Source organism: Columba livia, chromosome 8, assembly GCF_036013475.1.
Source record: "Columba livia isolate bColLiv1 breed racing homer chromosome 8, bColLiv1.pat.W.v2, whole genome shotgun sequence".
NCBI classification, from domain to species: domain Eukaryota; kingdom Metazoa; phylum Chordata; class Aves; order Columbiformes; family Columbidae; genus Columba; species Columba livia.
The window spans coordinates 6,606,683-6,627,844 of record NC_088609.1 but is presented as its reverse complement, the minus strand read 5'-3'; the positions used below and the strand labels follow the sequence as shown (position 1 = coordinate 6,627,844).

At 55.2% G+C, this 21,162-nt stretch overlaps 1 protein-coding gene across 4 annotated transcripts; it reads right to left on the bottom strand.

Annotated features, from left to right (window-relative positions):
- Positions 1-6,963: 6,963 nt before the first annotated feature.
- Positions 6,964-21,151, bottom strand: BRINP2 (BMP/retinoic acid inducible neural specific 2). Of its 4 annotated transcripts, none has more exons than XM_065071703.1 (9): positions 20,936-21,151; positions 20,108-20,728; positions 13,209-13,576; positions 11,404-11,594; positions 11,105-11,295; positions 10,615-10,720; positions 10,029-10,265; positions 9,618-9,840; positions 6,964-8,994 (listed from the first exon to the last, which is right to left on the bottom strand). In XM_065071703.1, the coding sequence occupies exons 3-9, from the start codon at positions 13,508-13,510 to the stop codon at positions 7,878-7,880; spliced, it is 2,367 nt and encodes a 788-aa protein (XP_064927775.1). In that variant the 5' UTR covers positions 13,511-13,576; positions 20,108-20,728; positions 20,936-21,151; the 3' UTR covers positions 6,964-7,877. The 4 variants fall into 4 exon arrangements, with proteins under 4 accessions (XP_064927775.1, XP_064927776.1, XP_064927773.1 ...); XM_065071704.1 differs by having other exon boundaries at positions 20,108-20,225; XM_065071701.1 differs by lacking the exon at positions 20,108-20,728.
- Positions 21,152-21,162: the final 11 nt, after the last annotated feature.

The window sequence follows — 21,162 nt, the reverse complement described above, 5'->3', positions numbered from 1 at the left end:
AACAACCTCTGGGTTGGATGCGGGGTTTGATTTCCCTCCGCTCTCTGGGATGCTGCTGCTGGGGAAGCAGCCCAGACACGGAGGAAAAGCCGCGGGCGATGCCACGCAGCAGTTACGTGCATCCCTCTGGCTGCTGCCGGGGATGCCAGAGGGATTTATTCCATCATCAGGGGCTTTAGAAATGCAATATTTTGTTAGATCATGATTAAACTGTTCAAACAGGTGGTTGAGAGAGGGGTGATTCTGCAGCACAAGGCAGGAGCTGATGCAAATTGAAAAAAGTTGTGGGCAGATTTCTGACCTCAGCTGGGAGATCCATAGCCCGGCATGGCTGAAGGGCCAAGCCCAGCTCTACAAGGCCAAGATTAAGAATAAATAAAGCTGTGAGGCTGAAGCAGGGGGATATGAAGGGCTGCAGTATTTTGGCAAAGCTATTAGAGATGGATGGAAGTGGTCCAACCCCACCTTGGCCCAAGGAGGACTTTGTGGCCATCTCATGGGGGGCAGCATCCTGCTTTTAATTTGGATGGGGGGCACCAGGCACAGGCAGGACAAAGGGTGACATAGCCTTGGCCACCAGCCTTTGGTCCCTTCTAGAAGAGCCACCACAGGGACAGGACTGTGTGAGGAACCTCTATCCAGCAAGATAGGAAGTGCAGCATCTACAGCTTCGTCTGTGGATTTGTCCCCTAATCAGCAAACATGGAATGGTTTAGCTGAAGAGCTGTGTTTAGGATTAAAAAATAGTAATAATTATTTTCTTTTTTTTTCCTGTCTCCTTTAACTTTGCTGGAGTGTGACAGGGTGGGAGCTCTTGGCAGCTGGGATGTTAAATGTTTTTCTACATGGTCTCTTGATTATTAATGGATTTTAGTACTTGACAAAGTAGAAATTAGGAGATAAAAGCTATTAGAAACTAATTTGGGTAATCACTGATTCTGTTCCCCAGGAGTCTTCCTGAGAGCACTGCTCCCAACACCACTGCCAAGCCTCAGGAGAGAAGAAAATCTCTTTTTAACTGAGTTTATTGGGCTTCGGGGGAGCCCACTGATTTACGGCCGATGAGGAGATGGCCTGGATGGAGCAGGCATGATCTGAGCATCGCTCTTCTCCCAGCAGCCTCCTGGCATTTATAGTATTTCACATCCCGGGACACTATTTGGGGTGATTTATACGCCATATTTTTTATTGTTATGTCGGTGAAACAACCATAGAAACTAATTTGGGAGAACAATGTGGGAGATGAATTCTGGGTGGCGTGAACTCTCCCAGCGATGAAATGGGCTCCAGGTGGAGAAGAAGGTCCCTAAGAGCCTTTTCTCCCTCAATCCCCATCTCCCTGAGCAAATAGGTGACACCAGGACAAGGACTGGGCAAGGAACTGTCACAGGGAATCAGATTGAGGGAAAAGTAATTTTAAAAGTAATTTGACTGATCTCTCTCCTTCTTTCTTTCCATCCAGTCGTGCTCTGCTCCTGGCACACATAGCAGGAGTGAAAGATCTGGCTTGCAGCTTCATATATATGTATGTATGTATGTATGTATTTATTTATTTATTTATTTATTTCCACAGAGCTTTGCCCTCCAGGGAGATCCCTCCAAAATTCACCACCCATCTCAACCCCCCCAATCCAGGAGCAGAGCCAAGAGGTCCCCTGTGAGCCCTGTCCTGGGGCAGTTCAGGTCTGTCCCAATGAGGTAAGTCCTGCAGCCGGGTCCTGGCCATGAATCAGTGATGTCCCCGGCCCCAGAGTCACTGATTTACACCCCAGAGCAGGACACCTGTATTTAATGTATGGAGGCTCCCAGCCCTGAGCCCAAGGAGGAGAAAGAGGCACCTTCTCACTCTCTGCAACTGCCTGAAAGGAGATTGGAGCATGGAGGGTGTTGGTGTCTTCTCCCAGGTAACAAGCAGGACAAGAGGAAATGGCCTCAAGTTGTGCCAGGGGAGGTTCAGATTGGATAATGGGAGTAATTTCTTCCTGGAAAGGGTTCTTGGGCATTGGAACAGGCCGCCCAGGGCGGTGGTAGAGTCACCATCCCTGGAGGGGTTGAACAGACACGGGAGATGAGGTTCTTAGGGACATGGTTTAGTGCCAGGGTTGGGTTAATGGTTGGACATGAGGATCTTGAGTGTCTCTTCCAACCAAAATGATTCTATGATTCTATAAGGAGGTCAAGGGCTGGTGCAGGCAGTGGGGTTGGGTGGGAGGTTAGGACTACGTGAGGACCAGACTCTTTTCAGTTGTGCCTAATGATAGGATGAGGGGCAACGGGCACAGACTGAAGCACAGGAGGTTCCATCTGAATATGAGGAAAAACTTCTTCACTTTGAGGTGCCAGAGCCTGGACCAGGCTGCCCAGAGAGGCTGTAGAGTCTCCTTCTCTGGAGACATTCAAACCCACCTGGACACAATCTTGTGTGATCTGCTCTGGTGAACCTGCTTCCAACCCCAACCACTTTGTGATTTGGTTACGATTTGCCACCTTCGCTTAAGGAGGAGTTGGTGAGGAGGGAAGAAGGGAGCTGAGGAGCTGGGAGTGCAGACTCCTGAGGTCCCCACCAACTTGTGGCATCCCAGTTCCTCACCAAGTTCTTGGAGGGATACAGGAGAGTGGCTGGGACCTCTCCCACACACCTGGGCTGGCAGCAACCTCCCCCTCCAGAGGCAGAGGAGGAGGAGGGAGGAAGAAGCCGAGGTTGCCATAATTTCAAGAGCCTGTTAATCATCCCCCCACACTCCCTAAGAAGTGGCCATTTACTGCAGGCCCTGTAAATCCTCTCCAGAGAGGAAACCCCAGGGAGCATGGTTGGTGTAGGAGGATGAAGAGCCCTCAATGGCTTTGAACGAGACGGCAGAGAGATGGAGCGGTGAGGAAAAACCCAGCCCACCGTTGGCAAGGGGAGAAAATAGACCGAAGCAGAGAGAAACTGCAAATGTGCTGAAGCAGCTGATGACAACCCAAACAGCAGGGAGAAGGCTCCTGCCTGCCAATTAATGAGACTCTGGCGCTAATTTGCCACCTTGACTGCACTTCTGAGCTTGTCAGGAGAAGAGCGGGGGGAAAAAAGACAAGGGAAAAAAAGAAAAAAGATGAGGCTAAAAGGGAGACAGCGAGGCTTCAGCTTGCCTCTTGGCTATGCAGATGTTGTTGGGCCCAGGAGCATCTCTGGTACCCGCAGCCAAACCCTCTGATGAAGAAAAGAAGCAGGAGCAGCCCTGCACCGGGGCGGAAAGGTCCGCAGGCAGCTCGCCATCGCCTGCCTCCCCCAGAAACGCTGTCAAACAGCAGAACAGCTCCGCTGGCAGCTGCCTGGTGGTTACGTGCGGCTAACGAAGCCGGAGGAGCCCCGAGCAAAACGCTCGGCGTGAAGCCTCCTGCCAAGCCGAACGGCTGATTTCCACTTCTTGCTCCTTCCTGGAGCCGGAACCGAGAGGGCAGAGACCATGGGGATGAATTTCAAGCAAAATCTGCACCACTGTGCTGTTTGCATGCAAAGAAAAAGAGTATTTGCCAGCAAAATGTGCTTTCCGAAGCCCCCCTGGCTCGTCCCCTCCTCCCCCAGAGATGGTTTAACCCCCTGTGCATCCTCTGCTCTTCTCCTGGGCTGACACAGGGAGCTATGAGGGGGGAAACTGAGGCACACTGGAGTAGGGATGTCAGCAGGGATGCAGATTTAGCCTCTCTCCATCCTGGCTCTTCATGGCAAAACTGTCCATGCTGTTTGGACACCACCTGATGTGGAGATGCTTTAGCCACGAGGCCAAAGGCACCAACCACCTCGTGGCACGTGGGGCTGGAGGCTCAGCCATCGATGAGGAAAAGGGGTGAAAACACAGGAGAGGAAAAAGAGGGGAGGTTAAACAGCTGTTGGGTTCTGGTGTAGCCTCTTACAGCCCAACTCTGGCTCAGTCTCAGGGCTGGGAGATGGGATCAACACGCACCTGGGAGCCCTGAGCCGGGATGCTGGGGAGGGCACTGCAAATAATCCCATCCTGCTGCTGGGGCAAAACAGCCTGGCTGTCCCTTTTCCCCTCTCCTTTTCCCTGGTAAGGCTGCTAAATAAACATGTCCGGAGGGAACCCAAGTGTCTGCAATCAAGCGAGTGAGGAGCTCAACTCGTTATTTAAGAGGCAGCTTTTTTGGCTTTCATGCTGCAGAGAATATTGTAGAAATGCAGGAGTTTGCAAACCAGAGCCCAGATAAGGATAACCACCAATCATACCAGTTTGCAAAACCTAATGGGTTTGACCCTGAGTTCTTGTTTCAGGGTGACACAGGCTGTTTTTTTGCATCCAGAGGCCAGATCCTGGCAGCACTGTGCACGGCAGCAACTCTCCAGCCAGTCCCGCTGTTGTCGGTGTTGGTTTTTTTTCAGGATAAAGTGCTGCAAAGGTAATCAAATGCTGACCTCTAGTTATTAAGCTCATCTCCTTAATCACCTCTGTGAAGTGCCTTAATTGCTGAACAGGGATGGGAGGACCTGGCTGCTTCCACCCGACATTAAGGTGCAGCCTGGCAGTCCCCTCCTGCCGCTGCTGCTCTTCTTTAACTTGCCCACTCACCCCCCAAAAGGCTGGAAGTGGTTATCTCTCAAAATACAGCAATTTATCAGCAAAAATCAGGGAACCACGCCAGTATTTTTGGGTTAAAGAGGTTGGGGGGAGACGGTGGCCAGGGATGCATTCAGCACCCTTGTCATCCTTGTCTGCTGACCCTTGCGTTGCCAGATGGGGCTTTGCTGAGAAGCCACCATGCCACACACAGCCTCGTTCCTCATCAGCAATTTGGGCCAAACTCAGTGCTTTTGGGCAATATAGGATGAAATCTTGCTGGGGGGCCTGCAGAGAGAGGAGACTGCAGTAACGCTCTGCCTCGTAGCCTGAGAGGCAACTGCTGAGGATGCAAAGAGTTGATGGCATATCCCTCCAGCTGCTTGTCTGCACCATTTTGCCTTTATTTTTTTTTTTACATTAAAGTAAACAGCCTTTGTCTGCCTCCATCTCCACACATGGGACTGTTAATCTCAGAGCATCACCTGCCTGTCTCTGGAGCCAGCACTGAGGAGGAGAAGCCCAGGGTCAGTCCTTTGCTGGGTGGAAGCTGCTCCACTATGCCAGAGGCTCCTTAAGATGCTTCCAGGCATCCCAGCAGCTCATGCATTCACATTCAGGTGATTTTAGGCTGTATGACTGGTTAGGAGTGCCAAAAAGAACAGTAGGAAATGCTCTGGATGGAGGAGACAGAGGATGGAGCTGAGGAACATTAGCCTGATGCATGGCCCGTGTGATGATGGGGAGAAGTAGTGATATGATGGCCCAGAAAGATGTGTAGCAGAGGCTGACACAGTCTTTCTAGCCAGGAAGCCTCCTGGCTATACCCTTCTCATCCCCAGGCAGATGTCTGCCAGCTTCCTCCAGGGAGCTGAGATGATGGCTTTGACTTCTCATTTCCTCCTGATGTAATTGCCTGATTTTTTAATTTTTTTTTCCCCTTTAGGACTGGGAGACAAGGGAGAAGATGTGGGCAAAGGCAGACAGATGCACGAAGTCCAGGTGACAGATTGAGGGATGCTGTAACCACAATAGCCGGCCTGATGAATTGACAGATTAGACAGGGAATATAAATAGCAACCATGGTTTATCCACCTCCGTTTTATTTTCCTCTTGCCTATCTCTTTATCACTCCTGGTGTTATTTTCCTCACGCTTATCTCTTTATCTGTCCAGCCTGAGGATGGGGTGGGGGGACAGGCAGGTGACGGAAGGAGGAAGGATGATTTTAGGTTACCACCGGGTTTTGCAGCACTGAAGCAGGCAAGTTTTGCTAGCTGGGGAGGATGAAGAAGCCATCTCAGCTCTGCACACTGTGACACTTTTTCCCTCCTCTCTCCTTTTCCATGCACCCTGCCCATCCCTTGCTTTGGGGACGCTGTGGGTCGGAGAGACGGCTCTTTCCTGTCTCTCGCCTCTTCATGGCCAAGAAATCAGGGCAGCCACCGAAGTGATGAGCTCGGCTTGTCTGGATACCCAGCCTTTCTATCCCACAGCTGCTTGATATTCTGGTCAGGCACCCAGCGCGGCAGCAGCAGCACCGGGGAGGGATGGAGGGATGGAGGGATGCAGGGAGGGGAGCCAGGCTGAGCTGAGCGGGTGCTGGAGAAGCCACCAGCTCCCCAGTGGTGAGGATGCTGGAGATGACCTCAAGAAAACCCACTGCCACCTGGTTGACTGTGCTGGGTGTAGCAGAGGGCGGTGTCCAGGGTGGGTTGTGCCTGGTTTGGGTTCCTTTTTAAGGGGCTGATGAATGAGAAGATCAACAAAGATTCCAGAAGTATGGAGCAACTATAGGAACCAAGCCATAGAGACAGAACACAGACTATTGTACCTCTCTATACGATTATAATTGGCCAGAAAGGTGGCTGGGGGGTCAGATATTCCCTGTCTCTTCCCATACCAGAGCTAAGGGTCATCAAGTGAAGCTCCCAAGGGCCATACTTGACACGTCTGAAGAGGTAGGAAGGTACCACATTGGGCAATGCAGCCACAGAACGGCTCACCCTGAGGTGTGCTGGGTGTTCATGTGGGACTGGGAGGATGTTGGACATGACAAGTGGATGGTGCCACATGGGTCCTTCCCACCAGCTTGGGGACCATCTGCTCCAGGCACCTCCCTGGGAGCAGAGGGGCACGGGCAGGATCTCTCCTGCCTCCAGTCATGGCTCATGGTCTTAATGGGCCACCTCGGAGCCCTGTCCCTCCAAGCTAATGAAGACATGGACAGGAGACAGATGGCCAGCCCATGTGGTGGCATGTCCCCTCCTTGGGAGGCTTGGCTAGAGTCCAGAGAGCAGTGTGGTGACACGTGGGGACATGGCAGCCGGACACGCACAGGAGCACCCTCACCATCCCCTCCTGCTGCACAGCGAGGGAAAAGTCAGGGCCAGAGATGAAAGTATCTGTTCTTTTTTCTTTTTTTTTGTTGTTTTTAATCTCGGTTGGTTTTGGTTGCTCTTTTGCTCAAAAAAGGCATTTTTTAAAAAATATATTAAACAGATACATTTTACTAAGATGTCTCTTGGCTGGAGCCACCAACAAGAAATGACACTCCCCAAATAAATAGGCTTAAAAAAACCCCTCCCAAACAAAACAGATAAATAAATACATAAATAAAACTTTTTTTTTTCCTTCTTCTTTCTTTCTTTCTTTCTTTTGTTCTAGGTTTCTTTTCTTTTGTAAGGAGTTGCAGCCCAGAGCTCTCTGCCAGTGTCTGTGATGGCAGCTGCCATGGGGCAGGTGCCAAGTCCTTCCCATGTGATGGGTGATGATGCCTCGTACCGCAGCAGATGCCAGATGCTCATGGAGAGGCCCCAGAGGAGATCTGCAGGGTCCCAGGGACCCCCCGGTGCCATGTGCAGGAAGGATCGCAGGGGATACGAAAGCGAAGGCGCCGGTAGAAACCTCTTAAAAAGACTACAAAAGTTGGGGTGCTGAGGAGACCACCCCTGGAGGAACCTCATGGTGGGTTGAGCATCTGCTGCAATGTGGCCAGCAGCTGCCACATCCATCCTCAGCCATCGGCACTGGAGCTCAAGCTCCAAGCCACTGGAGCTCAAGCAAAAGCCGTGGTGGCATCGTGCCTGCGCTTGGAGCCGGTCTGCACCGCACAAGCCATCCCTTCGCTGTGGTACCGCATCCTCCATCCCCCCGAGCCCTGCATCTCTTTGGCCGGTTGCTGGGTGTACCATGGAAGCACACGGTTGGCACTAAGGTAAGGCCTTGATTTAATATTTTTAGGGTCGTTATTTCCCCCCTCTCTCCCCGGGGAGTCCTTTGTCCTGGCCCCCTCGCTCCAAGACCTGAGCAGCCCCGGCCGTTAGCTGCACAGCTTGCCCGTCTCCTGCTCTACCGCATTGGGCAGCTTGGCGTTGAAGGCTCTCAAGGAGGACTGGATCCTTGCCACCTCGTTGTTGGCCAACTTGAGCCTGTGGCGGAGCAAGCAAGTGAAGAGGTCGAGGCGGGTTTTGCCAGGGGGTGACAACCTGTTGACCCGGTCCCTGATCTCCAAGAGCTGGAGCATGGCCGAGTCCTGGGAGCCCTGGGTGTAGGGATAGTCCAGCTGAAGGATCAGGTCACGAATAGCATCTGGTTCGAAGGGCAGGCTGTAGCCAAAGACTTGCAAGCTGTTGATCTTCATGTAACCCAGGTTCTTGGAGGGATCTGACATCTCCAAGGGTTCATAGTAGATTGTCTCATTGGAACTGTCATCCAGAGACTTGATGCGGCTCCGCAAGTAGACATGGACTGTTTCAAAGAAGGTCTTATACTTGTTACCCAAGGTGAGCGTCCAGTTTTGGCACTGGGCAGAGGCATCTACATTAGTCCTTTCCCAGTCTGGGAAGCTGCCCTCGTTGACGGGCATGAACCAACTCTCTGAGTGGCTTCCCCCGAAGGGGTTGACGTAGATGGCCATGACAGGCTCCAGCGTGCTGTTCTTGGTGAGGCAGATCTGCAGGGAGAGGGCCAACATCACGTGAACCAGCCCAGGCTTGTACTTGTTGCTCTTCAAGGTCAAGAGCATGCGTTTCCTCCAGGAAGGGTCAAACCAGCTCCCCAGGCGCATGTCATTGCTGATGAAGATGGAGTGCACCTCGATGCGGCTGTCTCGTTTCTGCAGGAGGTACTTGAGCTCCAGGTCCTGCAGGTCCGTCTCCAACCCCAGGTAGTGCTCCAGTGAGTCGGCCACCTCAGGCCGGCAGAAGCCCTGGGTGAGGACGTAGCCGTGGTTGCAGGTCCCGCAGCGGGTGCTGTTGTCCTCAGCACAGCTGGCACAGGCTGCTCCCTCGCCCAAGGCACACGGGATGGGGCCCTGGCAGGAGGGCTGGTCGGAGGGACACGTGCAACTGTGGCTTTCTTCCAGGAAGGTCCCAGGCACGGTGGCCTCGCTGCAATACAGGAGAGACTGTGCGCGGCTCCACCAGTAAGGGAGGGACCTGGTGGAGAAGAGACATGAGAGGAGAGATGCTTACGTGGCATCTTTTGGGGTGTGACCAACTTGATGGGGACAGACTTTTTAGCAGGGCCTGTTGCGATAGGACAAGGGGTGGAGGTTTTAAACTAAAAGAGGGGAGAGCCAGGCCAGACATGAGGAAGAAATTGTTTACACTGAGGGTGGTGAAACACTGGCCCAGGTTGGCCAGAGAGGTGGTGGATGAACCATCCCTGGAGACATCCCAGGCCAGGCTACACGAGGCTCTGAGCAATCTGAGCTGGTGAAGATGACCCTGCTCATGGCCGGGTTTGGACTGAATGAGCTTTGAAGATCCCTTTCAACCCAAACCTTTCTATGATTCTGTGGAAGAGCTGCCCACCTTGTGTTCATTTTTTCTGCACTGCTGGTGGCCGCCCATGAACCGAGACCCATTGCCCACCTCCAGGCTTGGACCCAATCTCTCAGGGCCGCATCCCAGGGCTCCCCAGCTGCCTGCTTACCCCTGGGCATCCCTCCAGCAAGGTGGGAGCTCCTCCAGTCCCAGCCACGGGGCCGTGGGCCTTAGCCCCCCTCAGGGCTCTGAGCAGTGTCCCCGGTGTGGGTGGGGGATGCCGTGACATGTACCTCTCCTTCGGCAGTTTGAAGCGAGGTTGCCGGTGGCAGCGTTTGCTGAGGTTGAAGAGCCGCCGGATGAGTCGGTGGGTTTTCCTGGAGAGTAGCTTCAGGCTGGTGCCCAGCTGCTGGTAGCGATGCTGGATGTCCAGGTCCATGGCCCAGAAGTGGGAGATGGCCGTCCTGTTCAGGAAACGGTCCCCAGGGAGCCTCTTCACCAGGGCCTGAAACTCCTCTGCAGGGGGAGAGATGGGGTTGGCAGACCCAGGAGAGCAAGTGGTGAAGGTAGGGCTGGACCCAACCTCCTTCCACCCAGGCTCTCAGGTCTTCATGGTGAGATGAAGTGGTGAGCCCCACCACCCAGCCAGGGCTGCTCCGAAAGGAGGGCTAGCAGGGAAGGAGATGCTCGGTGTGGGGTCTCACCTGACTCCTCGAACTGATTGTGGTGGCTCTCCCAGGCTCTCCAGAGCTGGGCCAGGCTGTTCTCCAGCGCCTGGACGTCGGGCTCGGGGCAGTTGCAGCGGGGGAAGGCGGGCTGGCAGCGGCAGCGGCAGTCACTGCGGTGGCACACCAGCTCCCCGGCCGAGCCGCAGGCAATGTAGCTGAGGGCGGCCGCCACGAACCTCTCCCGCAGGTAGGAGGGGAGCACCGTCTGCAGCCCTGCGAACGGGAGGCAGCTCCAAGAACATCAGGGTGCGTGTGGAACCCCTCGAAAACATCACCTGGGCGAGGAGGAATCGAGCCTTCCCTCTCCCCGAGCTTCCACCCTTGCATGATTTTCATATCAATTTGCTCTGGAGCCACTTGTCTGGGCTCTGCATCGATCTTGGCTCCTCTTGGCAGCCGAGCAACAACCTCATCCTGCCCAGCTTTGATTATTTTCATCCCCCTTTCCTCCCCAGCCCTTAAATTAAAAGCAGCATCTGGAGCCAGCATCCTCCCCTGCGGTCCCCCCAGCATCCCGTGGTGGCACTCGGCCATCACCATGTCCCCACCAGCCTGGTCCTACCTTGGAGCTGCACTTTGTTCTCAGGGCTCTGCACCAGCACGGAGCTCACTGAGTCCAGGTTGTCGTAGTTGCTGCAACCGAGTGGCCCCGTCCGTGTTTCGGTCACCTGGGGGAAGACCCATGGGTGGTCAGGGACATGGAGGGGACCCAGGGCATGTGCCACCCCCCAAAACTGCTGCAGCTAACCCCTGACCAGGCTCGCCGTGCCCCACTCCCTGTAGCAAGAGGATGCTTGGAGAGGAGAACTAATTGCCTGCTAATTGGCTTGTTGACAGGCGGCAGCCCTGCCTGCAGCCTGCTGAAAAATGTGCCTTCATTAGTGTGCCCAATTTCCCAGAAATAACACGGATGCGATTAACTTTGCCTGCTGCCCCCTCCGCCCCACCTCCCCAGGCTGTGATGCTGCTTTAGGGTCTCAGCCGGCTTTGGGGGGGCCGCTGGTATGGCCAGGGGTCCCTGTCTCCCTCTCTGCCCTCGCCCCCTCACCTACCTTGATGGCGGCCGTGGCGATCTGGATGTGGTGGAGCCGGCGCAGGGTGCTCTCCCGGTCGATGAAGTAGGAGGCTGCCAGCTGATGCAGGGTCTCCAGCGAGACCCCCGAGCTGTTCCCGGCTCCCCCGGCCGGCTCTGCCCTCCGGCTCAGCTTGCGCTTGTCCACAAAAATGGTCAGGGACTCTTCTCCTGGGGAGGGGGGACACATGATGCTTTTGGGGGGCTGCTGGGCTCACCCATTCCCCTTGTTGGCTCTATTTCTCCCGCGGTGTTTATTTTCTCACCCCCATCACTCACCTCCCAGCGTGGCAGCCAGCAAGAAGTGGGTCCCATATTTTTTGATGAGGCTGTCGGTGATCTGCTGGGGGCTGGGCCGGCGTCCCAGCAGACGGATGTTGCGGATGAATTCGGGGGCCAGGGGAAGGGGCAGGCTGAAGAAGTCTTTCCTCTCCAAGGCCAAATTATTCACCTTCCAGCGAGCAAACTCTCTGTGGGAGAATAGCGGTGGTGGGGAGAGGGTTCAAAGTCAGTCCCGCCGTGCTACATGCACACTGTCCCTTCCACTCTCCCTGCTTTCCACCTTGGGGCAGGGGATGGTGGCAAAACTTCCACTGGGACCATGCTGATCTCCCCATTGCCACAGCAGAGATGAAGGACCAAATGCGTGCTGTCACCAGCTATAGATCCAGCTTACACCATCGATGGTGATTATGAGCTACAAGCAGTGGAGATGCCTGACATTAATTAATCAAGCATCTCTGTCAGGCATTAATCCCTGCCCAGGGCAGAGCCAGAGCCCTTTCCAGCCTCCTGGGCTGGGTGTGCCTAATCCATCCTCCATCCCCAACACAGCGTTCCTACAAATCTTGGTGAAAATCTGACATCTGGGGGTTTCATGATTTTAAGTATTGGCAGTTTTTGTGGGAAGCTGGAGGTGGTGGGATGTGGTAGGGTTGGTGGTGGGTCCCCGCGTACACAACCAGTGGCTGACCTCAGCCTCATCTTCGTCATTTTGCTCTAATTAAAACCAGGCAGCAGCTTTCAGGCAGTTTAGTTGGGGCTGGTTGGGAAAGGAGGAACAGGAGGAGGAGGGAGAGCTGGATGAGGGGCTTGGTGGGTGCTGGGTGACCTCCCATCATGATTTTTGGGGCCAAAAGGTGGGATGTTGAGGCCAGGAGCAGAGCTGAGGGTGAGGGAGGGGAGGCTACATGGGGCTAGGGGGCCAGGAGCCGTGCACCCCACCCCATCCCACAAGCAAAGTGAGCCCCAAAGGCAGGTTCTCTGCCTTGGAGGAGGCACAAGCCAGCTGCCGTCCCTCCAGCTGCTTCTTCCCGTCCCACCACCGTCACCAGCAGTGTCCCTGGAGGACATGGGTCCCTCAGCATGGCAGCATCAGTGCGTAGGAAAGTGGGGAGAGGAGCTCTCTGGGGGTGCCGGGCTTCGCTCACTGCTGGAACCCCCCCGGGGCTTCACATCAGCGAGGAGAGGAAGGGAAAAGGGCTCATTAGCAGGAGGCAACAGCCTTAATTAGTGCTGGGAGGCGATGGAGTGTGTTTCCCACGCTGGCTGTCATGGGGTGGCCCTTTGCTGGGGTTGTTGGACCCCACTGCTGCTGAGCTTGGTTCTCCACCAGCAAGAAACCCCCTCCAGCATTGGCCCCCATGCATGTAGCATCCTGCTGCCATGGTCTGTAAGGTAACGGCACTGGAGACATGCCAGGGGTCAGTCAGGGTGGCTTTTCATGAGCCCCTGCAGCATCCCGCCCCTGACAGCTGTCAGTCCAGGCAGGGTCAGTAATTCAGCACAGAGATGTCTTTGCGCATGGCAGAAGGACAAAGGAGCATCCCTCTGTGCCTCCCACCGTACAGGCTGATCCCATCTCAACCCATGCAACCAAATCACTCCCGATTTGGGGTAAACCCTGCCCGAAGCCCATCCCAGCCATGCCATGGGCATCTTGGGGGGCTGCTGTTACATTCCCCAGGAAAGCAGCATCTTGCAGACACCCACCTCTCCCACGCAGGGTGATTAAAGAGGGTCCATCTCCACTCCTCCGAGACCCTCATAGCCCCCTACAGCACATGGCATCCAAGGTGTCTCACCTGTAGATCCTGTACCTGGTGGTGAAACCCTGCCGGTAGCGCTCCACAAAATCCACGTACTCCTGGGCTCGGTAGAAGGGTCCCCGGTCAGTGAGGAGCCAGTCGAGGGGTGCTCGGCCAGAGGAAGAGGAGGACAAGGAGGAGGAGGAAGGGGTGGCGGGGGCAGCATGCTGCTGGGCCACTGTGCCGCCCGCCCCGCTGGCCAGCCCCCAGCGGCAGCACGTGCTCAGGGCCAGGAGGGCCAGCGGCCACGGGACCATCGGCGAGGGCCCGTCAGCGCGCGGGAGGTCCTGCCGCCCCATCCTGCTGCTGTCCGGCCGGCTTCTTCATTCTCTCACCCCGCGGCGACCCTCCGGGACAGCCCTGCCCTGCAACGGCAACAAGCCAAGCGGGGAGGACAATTGCGTGAGGTTCAACAAGACCAAGTGCTGGGTCCTGCACTTGGGTCACAACAGCTCCAGACAACACTACAGCCTTGGGGAAGAGCAACTGAAAAGCTGTCCCATGGAAAAGGACCTGGGGGTGTTGGTGACAACAGATGAACATAAGCCAGCATGTGCCCAGGTGGCCAAAAAGGCCACCAGCATCCTGGCTGGTACCAGCCCTGGTATGGCCAGCAGACCCAGGGCAGTTATCGTCCCCTGTGCTGGGCACTGGAGAGGCCAAACCTTGAAATCCTGGGGTCAGTTTTGGGCCCCTCATGCCAAGAAAGCACTTGAGGTGCTGGAGCGAGTTGAGAGACGGGAGTGGAGCTGGGGAAGGGGCTGGAGCACAAGTGTGATGGGAGCGGCTGAGGGACCTGGGGGGTTCAGCCTGGAGAACAGGAGCTGAGGGGAGACCTTCTGATCTCTGAACTGCCTGAAAGGAGCTTGGAGCCAGGGCGGGTCGGGCTCTGCTTCCAAGGAACAAGCACCAGGACCAGAGGAAAGAGCCTCAAGTTGCACCAGGGGAGCTTTAGACCAGATATAAGGAAACATTTATTCCCAGAAAGGGCTGTTGGGCATTGGAACAGGCTGCCTAGGGCAGTGGTGGAGTCACCATCTTTGGAGGGGTTGAACAGACACATAGATGAGGTTCTTAGGGACATGGTTTAGTGCCAGTATTGGGTTAATGGTTGGACTGGATGATCTTGAGAGTCTCTTCCATCCAAAATGATTCTGTGATTCTATGTTTGCAGGGGTGCCTGGTGGGGCCAAATTAGGCATGAATATAAACCAGGTGGAACCATGAGCCAAGAGACGGTGGGGTTTGTTTTGGGGAGGCTGCTGAGGAAGGGAAATCTGTGCTTTGGGGAGAGCCATGTATCTGGTATGGACCAATTGTGCCACAGGTGGTAAGAGTTTATGGGGTTAGGGGTGCGGCCTGCTGCTGAAGTTAAATGAAAACTGGCTAGTGCCTGTCTGAGAAATTTCCTTCTTTTTCTTCATGTTTCTCTCTGCTGAGCATCAGTCTGGTGAGCCAAGCTTGCTGCTACAAGGTGCCTGTGCAGTGGGGATGGTGGACAGCCTCTGCGTCCTGCACTTTGGGGATGTTCATCATGATCATGTGCAGATTGTTTTAGGGGCCCTAAAAATAATAAGCATAGGGAACTGGAAATAATAAGCTTCTTTAGGTATGGGTTGAGCTGTGTGTGGTTGATGTTGGACTTCCATTTGCATCCTGCCAGTGGATGGATGGATGGATATCCACCCCAAGGCTGGCTGGGCTGGTTGCAGTGGTGTTTTGAATGCAATTGGCATTTATCTCAAGCCAAGGCTCCTCTCATAACCCAGTGTGGCGATATCTGCAGGAGTAAAGATTGAGCTTTGCTGGGAGCAGCAGTCCCAGGGCCTGAATTGGCAAGTGAAGGTGGGAGATGGGGAGCTGCAAGGTCCGGCAGAGCCAGGGTGAGGTGTCCTGCTGGGCAGCAAGAGCTGTTTGCCTAAAACAGGGACCCCATCACTGCTGTGCTTCCAGGGGAGGTGATTTTTATTCTGGGAAAGTGGCCAGTGAGCCCAGTTGCTCGCCCCTGCTGAGCACACACCAGCCCTGCGTTCTCCTAAACAGGGCTTTGCTAGATGAATCATCACGCTTTAACATGTATTATTATTTTTTAATTTTTTTTTCTCCCTCTCTTCTATTTTTAAACCCTTAAGGGTGCACTTTGATTACACTTTCTCAGCTTCTCGCTCAGCCCTTGAGGCTGGGGCCCTGTTAATTTTCAACAAAAGCTGAGATTTTCACATCATCAGATTTTGGGTGGCGGGGCAGTGGGGCGGGCAGGAGCAGCAGGCAGGGTTTTTCGGTTTCCCCCACACTGTTTTTCCACATTTCACCCTTGTTTCTCCCAGGCAGCCACATAACACCTTGGTTGTTGCCTCCTGCTCATGGCACGTGAAGTGCGCCGTGGCCATGATGTGGCCAAATCCTGGCCCAAATGAAGAGCCCCCCATGCTGGGGTGGGCAGGGGGTTTGGGACCAGCAGGGTCAGGCTGGTTTCCTTACTCTGCACCACAAGGGCTGGAGGCGGCATCTGTTCCCACCCAAAACATGGCAGGATCTGATGCTGGCTGCTCACAGAGCTGCCGCATGTGGGTGATGGCTGAGCAGCACTTTAGCTGCTCCAAAATTCTCCCTGCCTGCAACCAAAGCTGGGCCACAGGGAAGCAGGCAGCCAGGATGCTGTGGCTGTCCGAAGCAGGCAAGCACCTTGCTCTCCTCTCCATCAATATCTGTGGATGCAATTAAAATCGAGGTGGCCTGGGAACCAAGGGAGGACGCAATGCTCAGGATTAAACCCTCCTGGCCCCCTGCTGCCTGTGGGTCCTGGGCTGTGCAGGGTGACTCGGGACAAGCTGCTGTGACCAGGAGGACAAGGTGAGAGCCAGAGCCTGGCAGCAAACCCTATAGATGGTTTAGATGCTGACCACGGGCTAAACCCTCTGTGCCACGGAGGAAAGCAGCGCTCCTGCGGCGAGAGCACTTCTTTGAGCAGCATTTTTCTAAACCTGGCTTGTGGAAACGCTCTGCTTGTAGCATTAAATATGGTTATGCCAGCAAAAAAACCTCTCTTGAACAGGCAGAGTGCTGGGTAGCCCGCCTGTTGCACCACAAACAGGCTCAGCACTGCCCGTCTCCTTGGCCTCTGTCCTCGTCTGTGGCGTTTAGGTGGCTCCTGAACCCCCGAGCCAAGCTGGGGCTGGGCTAGGGGACAGGGGCTACTCTCTGGCTGGACTCCTCTCCCCTCACCCAGGTCTGTGCAGCCAAGGAGATGCTTTTCCATGAGTATCATGCTCATGGCTTCATCCATCACCACTTTGCACCACCACAGACCGGTATGGACGGGCTTGCACCATTCACCTCGCTGCCCTCCCCAGGGTTTTCCTGGCATAAATCATGAGGACATGGAAGTGATTCAAACCATGGAGGGGATTTTTTTTTTTGGGGGGGGGCGTGGACCAGGCAGAGCGCTGTCTCTTCTAGCAAACCATCCTGAGTGCTAACAACTTCCCACCCCCATGTGCCTTCCCCAGGAGGGGCTCCCCATGCTGTCCTTCCCCTCCAAACCCCCTCTCCCACCTCCCCTCCCAGCACCACAGCTCAAGGCAGAAAACCTCATCAGGGTGACCATCATGGGGACAGATATCAGGGATGGAGCCATCTTGGGCTAGACCAGCTGGAAACCACTTCATCCTGCTCTGCCACCTTCCCCGGAGAGCTTATTCTGAGATTAGTGACTGAAGATAAGGTGTTTCCTTGTGGTCACGTCATGTTTTACTATAGAGTGATAATTAATAGTCAGAATTGGGGTATTTCCAGCACTTGGCTGGTGCAAATCCAGCAGAGGTCCCCTCCTGGCATGCAAAAGTTTCCAGCCTTGCTAAATGAGCTCTTATTTACACCTGCCTCTTATTTACACCCAGAGTGCTGGCACCTCTGAGCCGGGTGCTTGCCTGGGGACAGGCGCTGACGCACACGAGCGTCCTTGCCAAGAGAGCCTGGGCAGGAACGGGCAGGAAAGCCTGCGCTGGGTCACACCGTGAGCTTATCCCCGAGGAGCAGCTTTCCTGCATCGTCACGGGCTAATTTATTTGCTGGTATTGATCAGGGGTTATATAAAATAAGTATATGGAGAAATTGGTGTAGCTCCATATAGTCCTTAGTCCACACAGCTGTGTGTGGGGGGCTCTGTTTTTGCTGGGGGCCTGCTGCTGCTCTGCAGAGCTGGGGTGATGCTTATCGGGGTGCATCTCTTCCTGCACACGCCAACATCCGCCCACAATGCCAGGGAGGGCAAAGCTCTTTGGAAACGAGTAACTCCCTTGACCTTACTACTAGAGCTGGAAATAACTTTCTAATCACTTTTCCTTGATCCAAAAGAATGAAGATTTGATGAGAAGCGTCTGACTTTTTTTTTTTTTTTAATTTAGGGTTTTGCATCACAAGAGTTGGAAAACTTCCAGCTTGTTAATGTTTTTTTTTTTTTATCCTTCCCCCTTCTATAAAAACCTTTAAAGCAAAGGAAGAAGAGTGCCAATGCAAATATTCTTGGCAAACTTTCCCAGGACTACAACCTCCTTCCTGGCCAAATCTTCCTGATCTTGTTCCTGATCTTGTCCCCGTTGCCTGCAGCAGAACAACCCACTGTCCCTCCGGTGACGGCTGATGCACAGCCCAGACTGCCACTTGTCACGAGCTGCATCTTAAAAATAGCTTGTTGCAATTTCTAGAGCCACCTTCCTACCCTCAAGATGGCAACGGGATTGCTCTGCGGTGGGTGTCCTCATCCAAAATGGCTCGAGAGACTGAGGCAGGATGGTGGGAGATGTGGATGGGGATGCTCGAGTGGCTGGTGAGCTGCAAAAGCCTTTCTCTGCTGCTCTCAGAGCTGCTGGTGACAGCAGCAACATCCTGCAGAGTTATGCTGAGGTCCCTGCTTGCTTCCACACCGATGGCATCTCCGGAATCACGTGCTCCACCACTAATCAGGCTGAGTTCAATAATTAAGATGTTAGCTAATTGTCAGGGACATTAACATTGATTTCTGCCCTTTCATGCTGCAGGAGCGGATCTAGAGATACATAAAACTGCAAAGTGTGCACTGGTATGTGCTGGGTGCTGTGGGAGAAGCACAGGACTCCAGGCAAACTCTGGCACTACCTCCTGTAAATACTGAACTTGAGCCCAGACTAAAAGCAGCACACAGTGTCTGTGCCAGGCAGGGCGATAGCTGTTGGTGGCAAAGCTGTGGGATGTCCCCAGCCATAGGGGGCTGGTCCCTGGGGCACAGGAGAGGCAAAGGCACATCTGTGTGGGAGCAGGGAGTGATGGGGGTGGGTCTTAGCAACGGAGTCTCCATCTCATTAAACGTGGGAAACCTTTATCAAATTAAGGCCACTTAGAAGAGTCTGGGCAGAGGCTAAGTGTGGTTTAGTTTCTGAAGTGGATTGAGTAAGCTGAGCCATGCCTATGTGAATTCATGCAGGCACCCAGACACCCTTCAGGACAGACAGACATCCCCAAGGGCTCAATCCTGCTGGATGCTCAGTGTCTTGCTCTGGAGCCACCAACCTCACTTGGGGTTTTGTAGGACCTTGGTACCCGTCCCTGCCTGCATCATTGCTCGTTCTGCCCGGCTCTGTGATGGTTTGCAAGGTGCTGCAGCTGCCGGGCTCGCATCCGTGCGCTCCCAAGGAAGCACCAGGGCCTCATTGATCTTGCCGGGGTAATTAAGAGAGCAAGCCTGGCACCGCCAGAGTGACAGCAGCATGGTAATCGCTGGCAAAGCGGGCACGGCGGGGTGCTGTCAGCCACCTGGCACCCGGCCTGTGGAGACGCGGCTCCAGGCAGCGAGCACGGGGACAGCCACCTTGGAGCCTGCCATCCCTGCCCGAGCAGCAATGTTAAAGATCACGGGCTGTGAACCAGTTGGGCTCCTGCAAACTACCCTCTGTAGCCTGTTTAGTCACTATTGCTGAGGGAGTTTAAGTCACTGCCTTCCTGAGACTGGTTTAAAAAACCTGCAAGACTGGATGACTTGGGTTCCTTTTATTAGCTTTTCTTCACATCCTTAAGAGCAAGACACTTGAAGATGAGAGTAAAGGAAAATAGCAGAAAATCCCAGGACTTGGGGAGCTAAGGATTTGCATAAGACATCAAATGAGATGAAGCCTGGGCTGCCATCAGGGGAGATAGCAGCTGCGTGTAGCGTGTTGCACCAGTGCCATGTGTTCTGCCCTCTGGCTTTGCACACCCGAGACTTTCCCACCCACAGGCAGAAAGCCTCTTAAAAGAGCAATGTGCCAAATACAACTCCCCCTGGTGCAGTGACGGTGGTGGCAGCACCGGATTCCCCCGCCTTGTGTTGAGCTCTCAGCCTGAAGCATCCCTGCAGATGGGTCTCACGGGACAGAGAAGGGCATCCCTGTACTCCAGAGCCATAGAAGAGCGTCCCAGCAGCCCAGTCCCAAGAGAGGACAGCTCCTTCTTCCACCAACAGACCCTGTACCAACAGGGGTACCAGCCTCATGGAGGACCTGGAGGCAGTGCAAGGTGAGGATCACTCCCTCCTGTCCCTTCACACTGGTGACATGTGTCACAGATGAGCAGTGATGCCTGCTGGTAGCTCAGCCTTAGCAGCACAGAGTAAATAAGGTGGTGGGTGGCAGGAGCTGGGCAGATCCAGGAGGAGATTTGGGGTGCTGCAGTGGGGTCACCCCACATTCCAGCACCCCGCTCCTCCCCGGGTCTAAAAACTGTCGCTGAATGCCTACCCAAGCTAGATCTGCTTGGAAAAAGAAGTGCAGGGAGCTCCTTGTACTGTCTCCGGGGCTTGGTAGGGACCCTCCTGGCTGCTGACAGAGAGGGGACACTGACATCTGCCGGCAGGTCCCACCCAGCCCCGCAGCACCCACGCTCACCCTGCCCGGCTTCCTCGGACATGGGGGTGCCCCAAAGGTGGGGCAGGACAGGGGGAACATCACTGTGCTGAGAGCCGCTGCTCTGGAGCTCGGTGCTTTAAACCCGGAGCTTTGTTTCCTACCAAAAAAGAAAAAATATCCGTATTTAGGGAATGGAATTGAGTCTCGAAGCCGGGGAGCCCTCTCTCCCGGAGGTTGCTGGCACCGGCACTGTCCTGGGAACCGCACGCAGCATTCGAGGTGAGCAAACACCATCCGACGGGTCACCCGCTCCTCGCCTCGGTCCGGAGCTCCGGCAGATGAGCCGGTGGCAGTGGGGCCCTGCGCTGCAGCACGGGGCTTATGAGACCTCTCCTGTTGATTTATATATGCCCAACAGTCAAGTATGTGCTTGAGTACTTCACAGAGCATTTTCCCCAGTCCCTGCGGTCCCGGGGCAGCTCCCACCGGCATCTCCCTGGCAAGCAGCAGCAGGTTTCCAGTATCCTGGGCATCTTTTTTTTCCGCCAGCACCCGGCTCCACCGCGTCGGTCGCAGCCCCCCGCACTCGGGCACCGGAATGGCTCCTGCCCGGGGAGGGCTGGTTGCCTTCCTCTAGCCCCATCGTCTCCGAAGCAAGCCCTGAGCAGGGAGGCAACTTGACCAAGGTCACCGAGTGAGCCCGGCGGCAGCCGAGCCGCGTCTCCACCATCGCGCACGGCGGTACCGGGGATCTCCACCGCGCGGGGCCACGGTTTCCACCACACTGCTCCTTCTCCGCCATCCCACCCACCAGCGGGGTCCCCACGCCGTCTTATCCTCTCTCTCCCCCAGATCCCGCAGACTTACCCCAGGCTCAGGCTCAGAGCCGGCGGGGCACCGGCCGCTTCTCCGTCCCGTCCCGTTCTGCTCCGCCTCAGCGGCCCCAGGACCTGCCACACGGCCGCTCCCCGGCTGCCCCATGGCCGGGCGGGCAGGCGGCCCCCGGTGGCCCCGCCGCCATCCCGCTCCGCTCCCGCCGCCACCACGCTCCGGTCCCGCCGCGCTCCGCGGGTGCCGCCGCCGCCGCCCGATAA

Excerpts from the sequence above, each read along its gene's own strand:
- BRINP2 (XM_065071703.1), bottom strand. The coding sequence starts at position 13,510 with ATGGGGCGGCAGGACCTCCCGCGCGCTGACGGGCCCTCGCCGATGGTC. Across the intron at positions 11,296-11,403 it reads GCTGGCTGCCACGCTGGGAG|GAGAAGAGTCCCTGACCATT; the intron begins GTGAGTGATGGG and ends CCCCCTCCCCAG. Across the intron at positions 10,266-10,614 it reads GAACAAAGTGCAGCTCCAAG|GGCTGCAGACGGTGCTCCCC; the intron begins GTAGGACCAGGC and ends TCCCGTTCGCAG.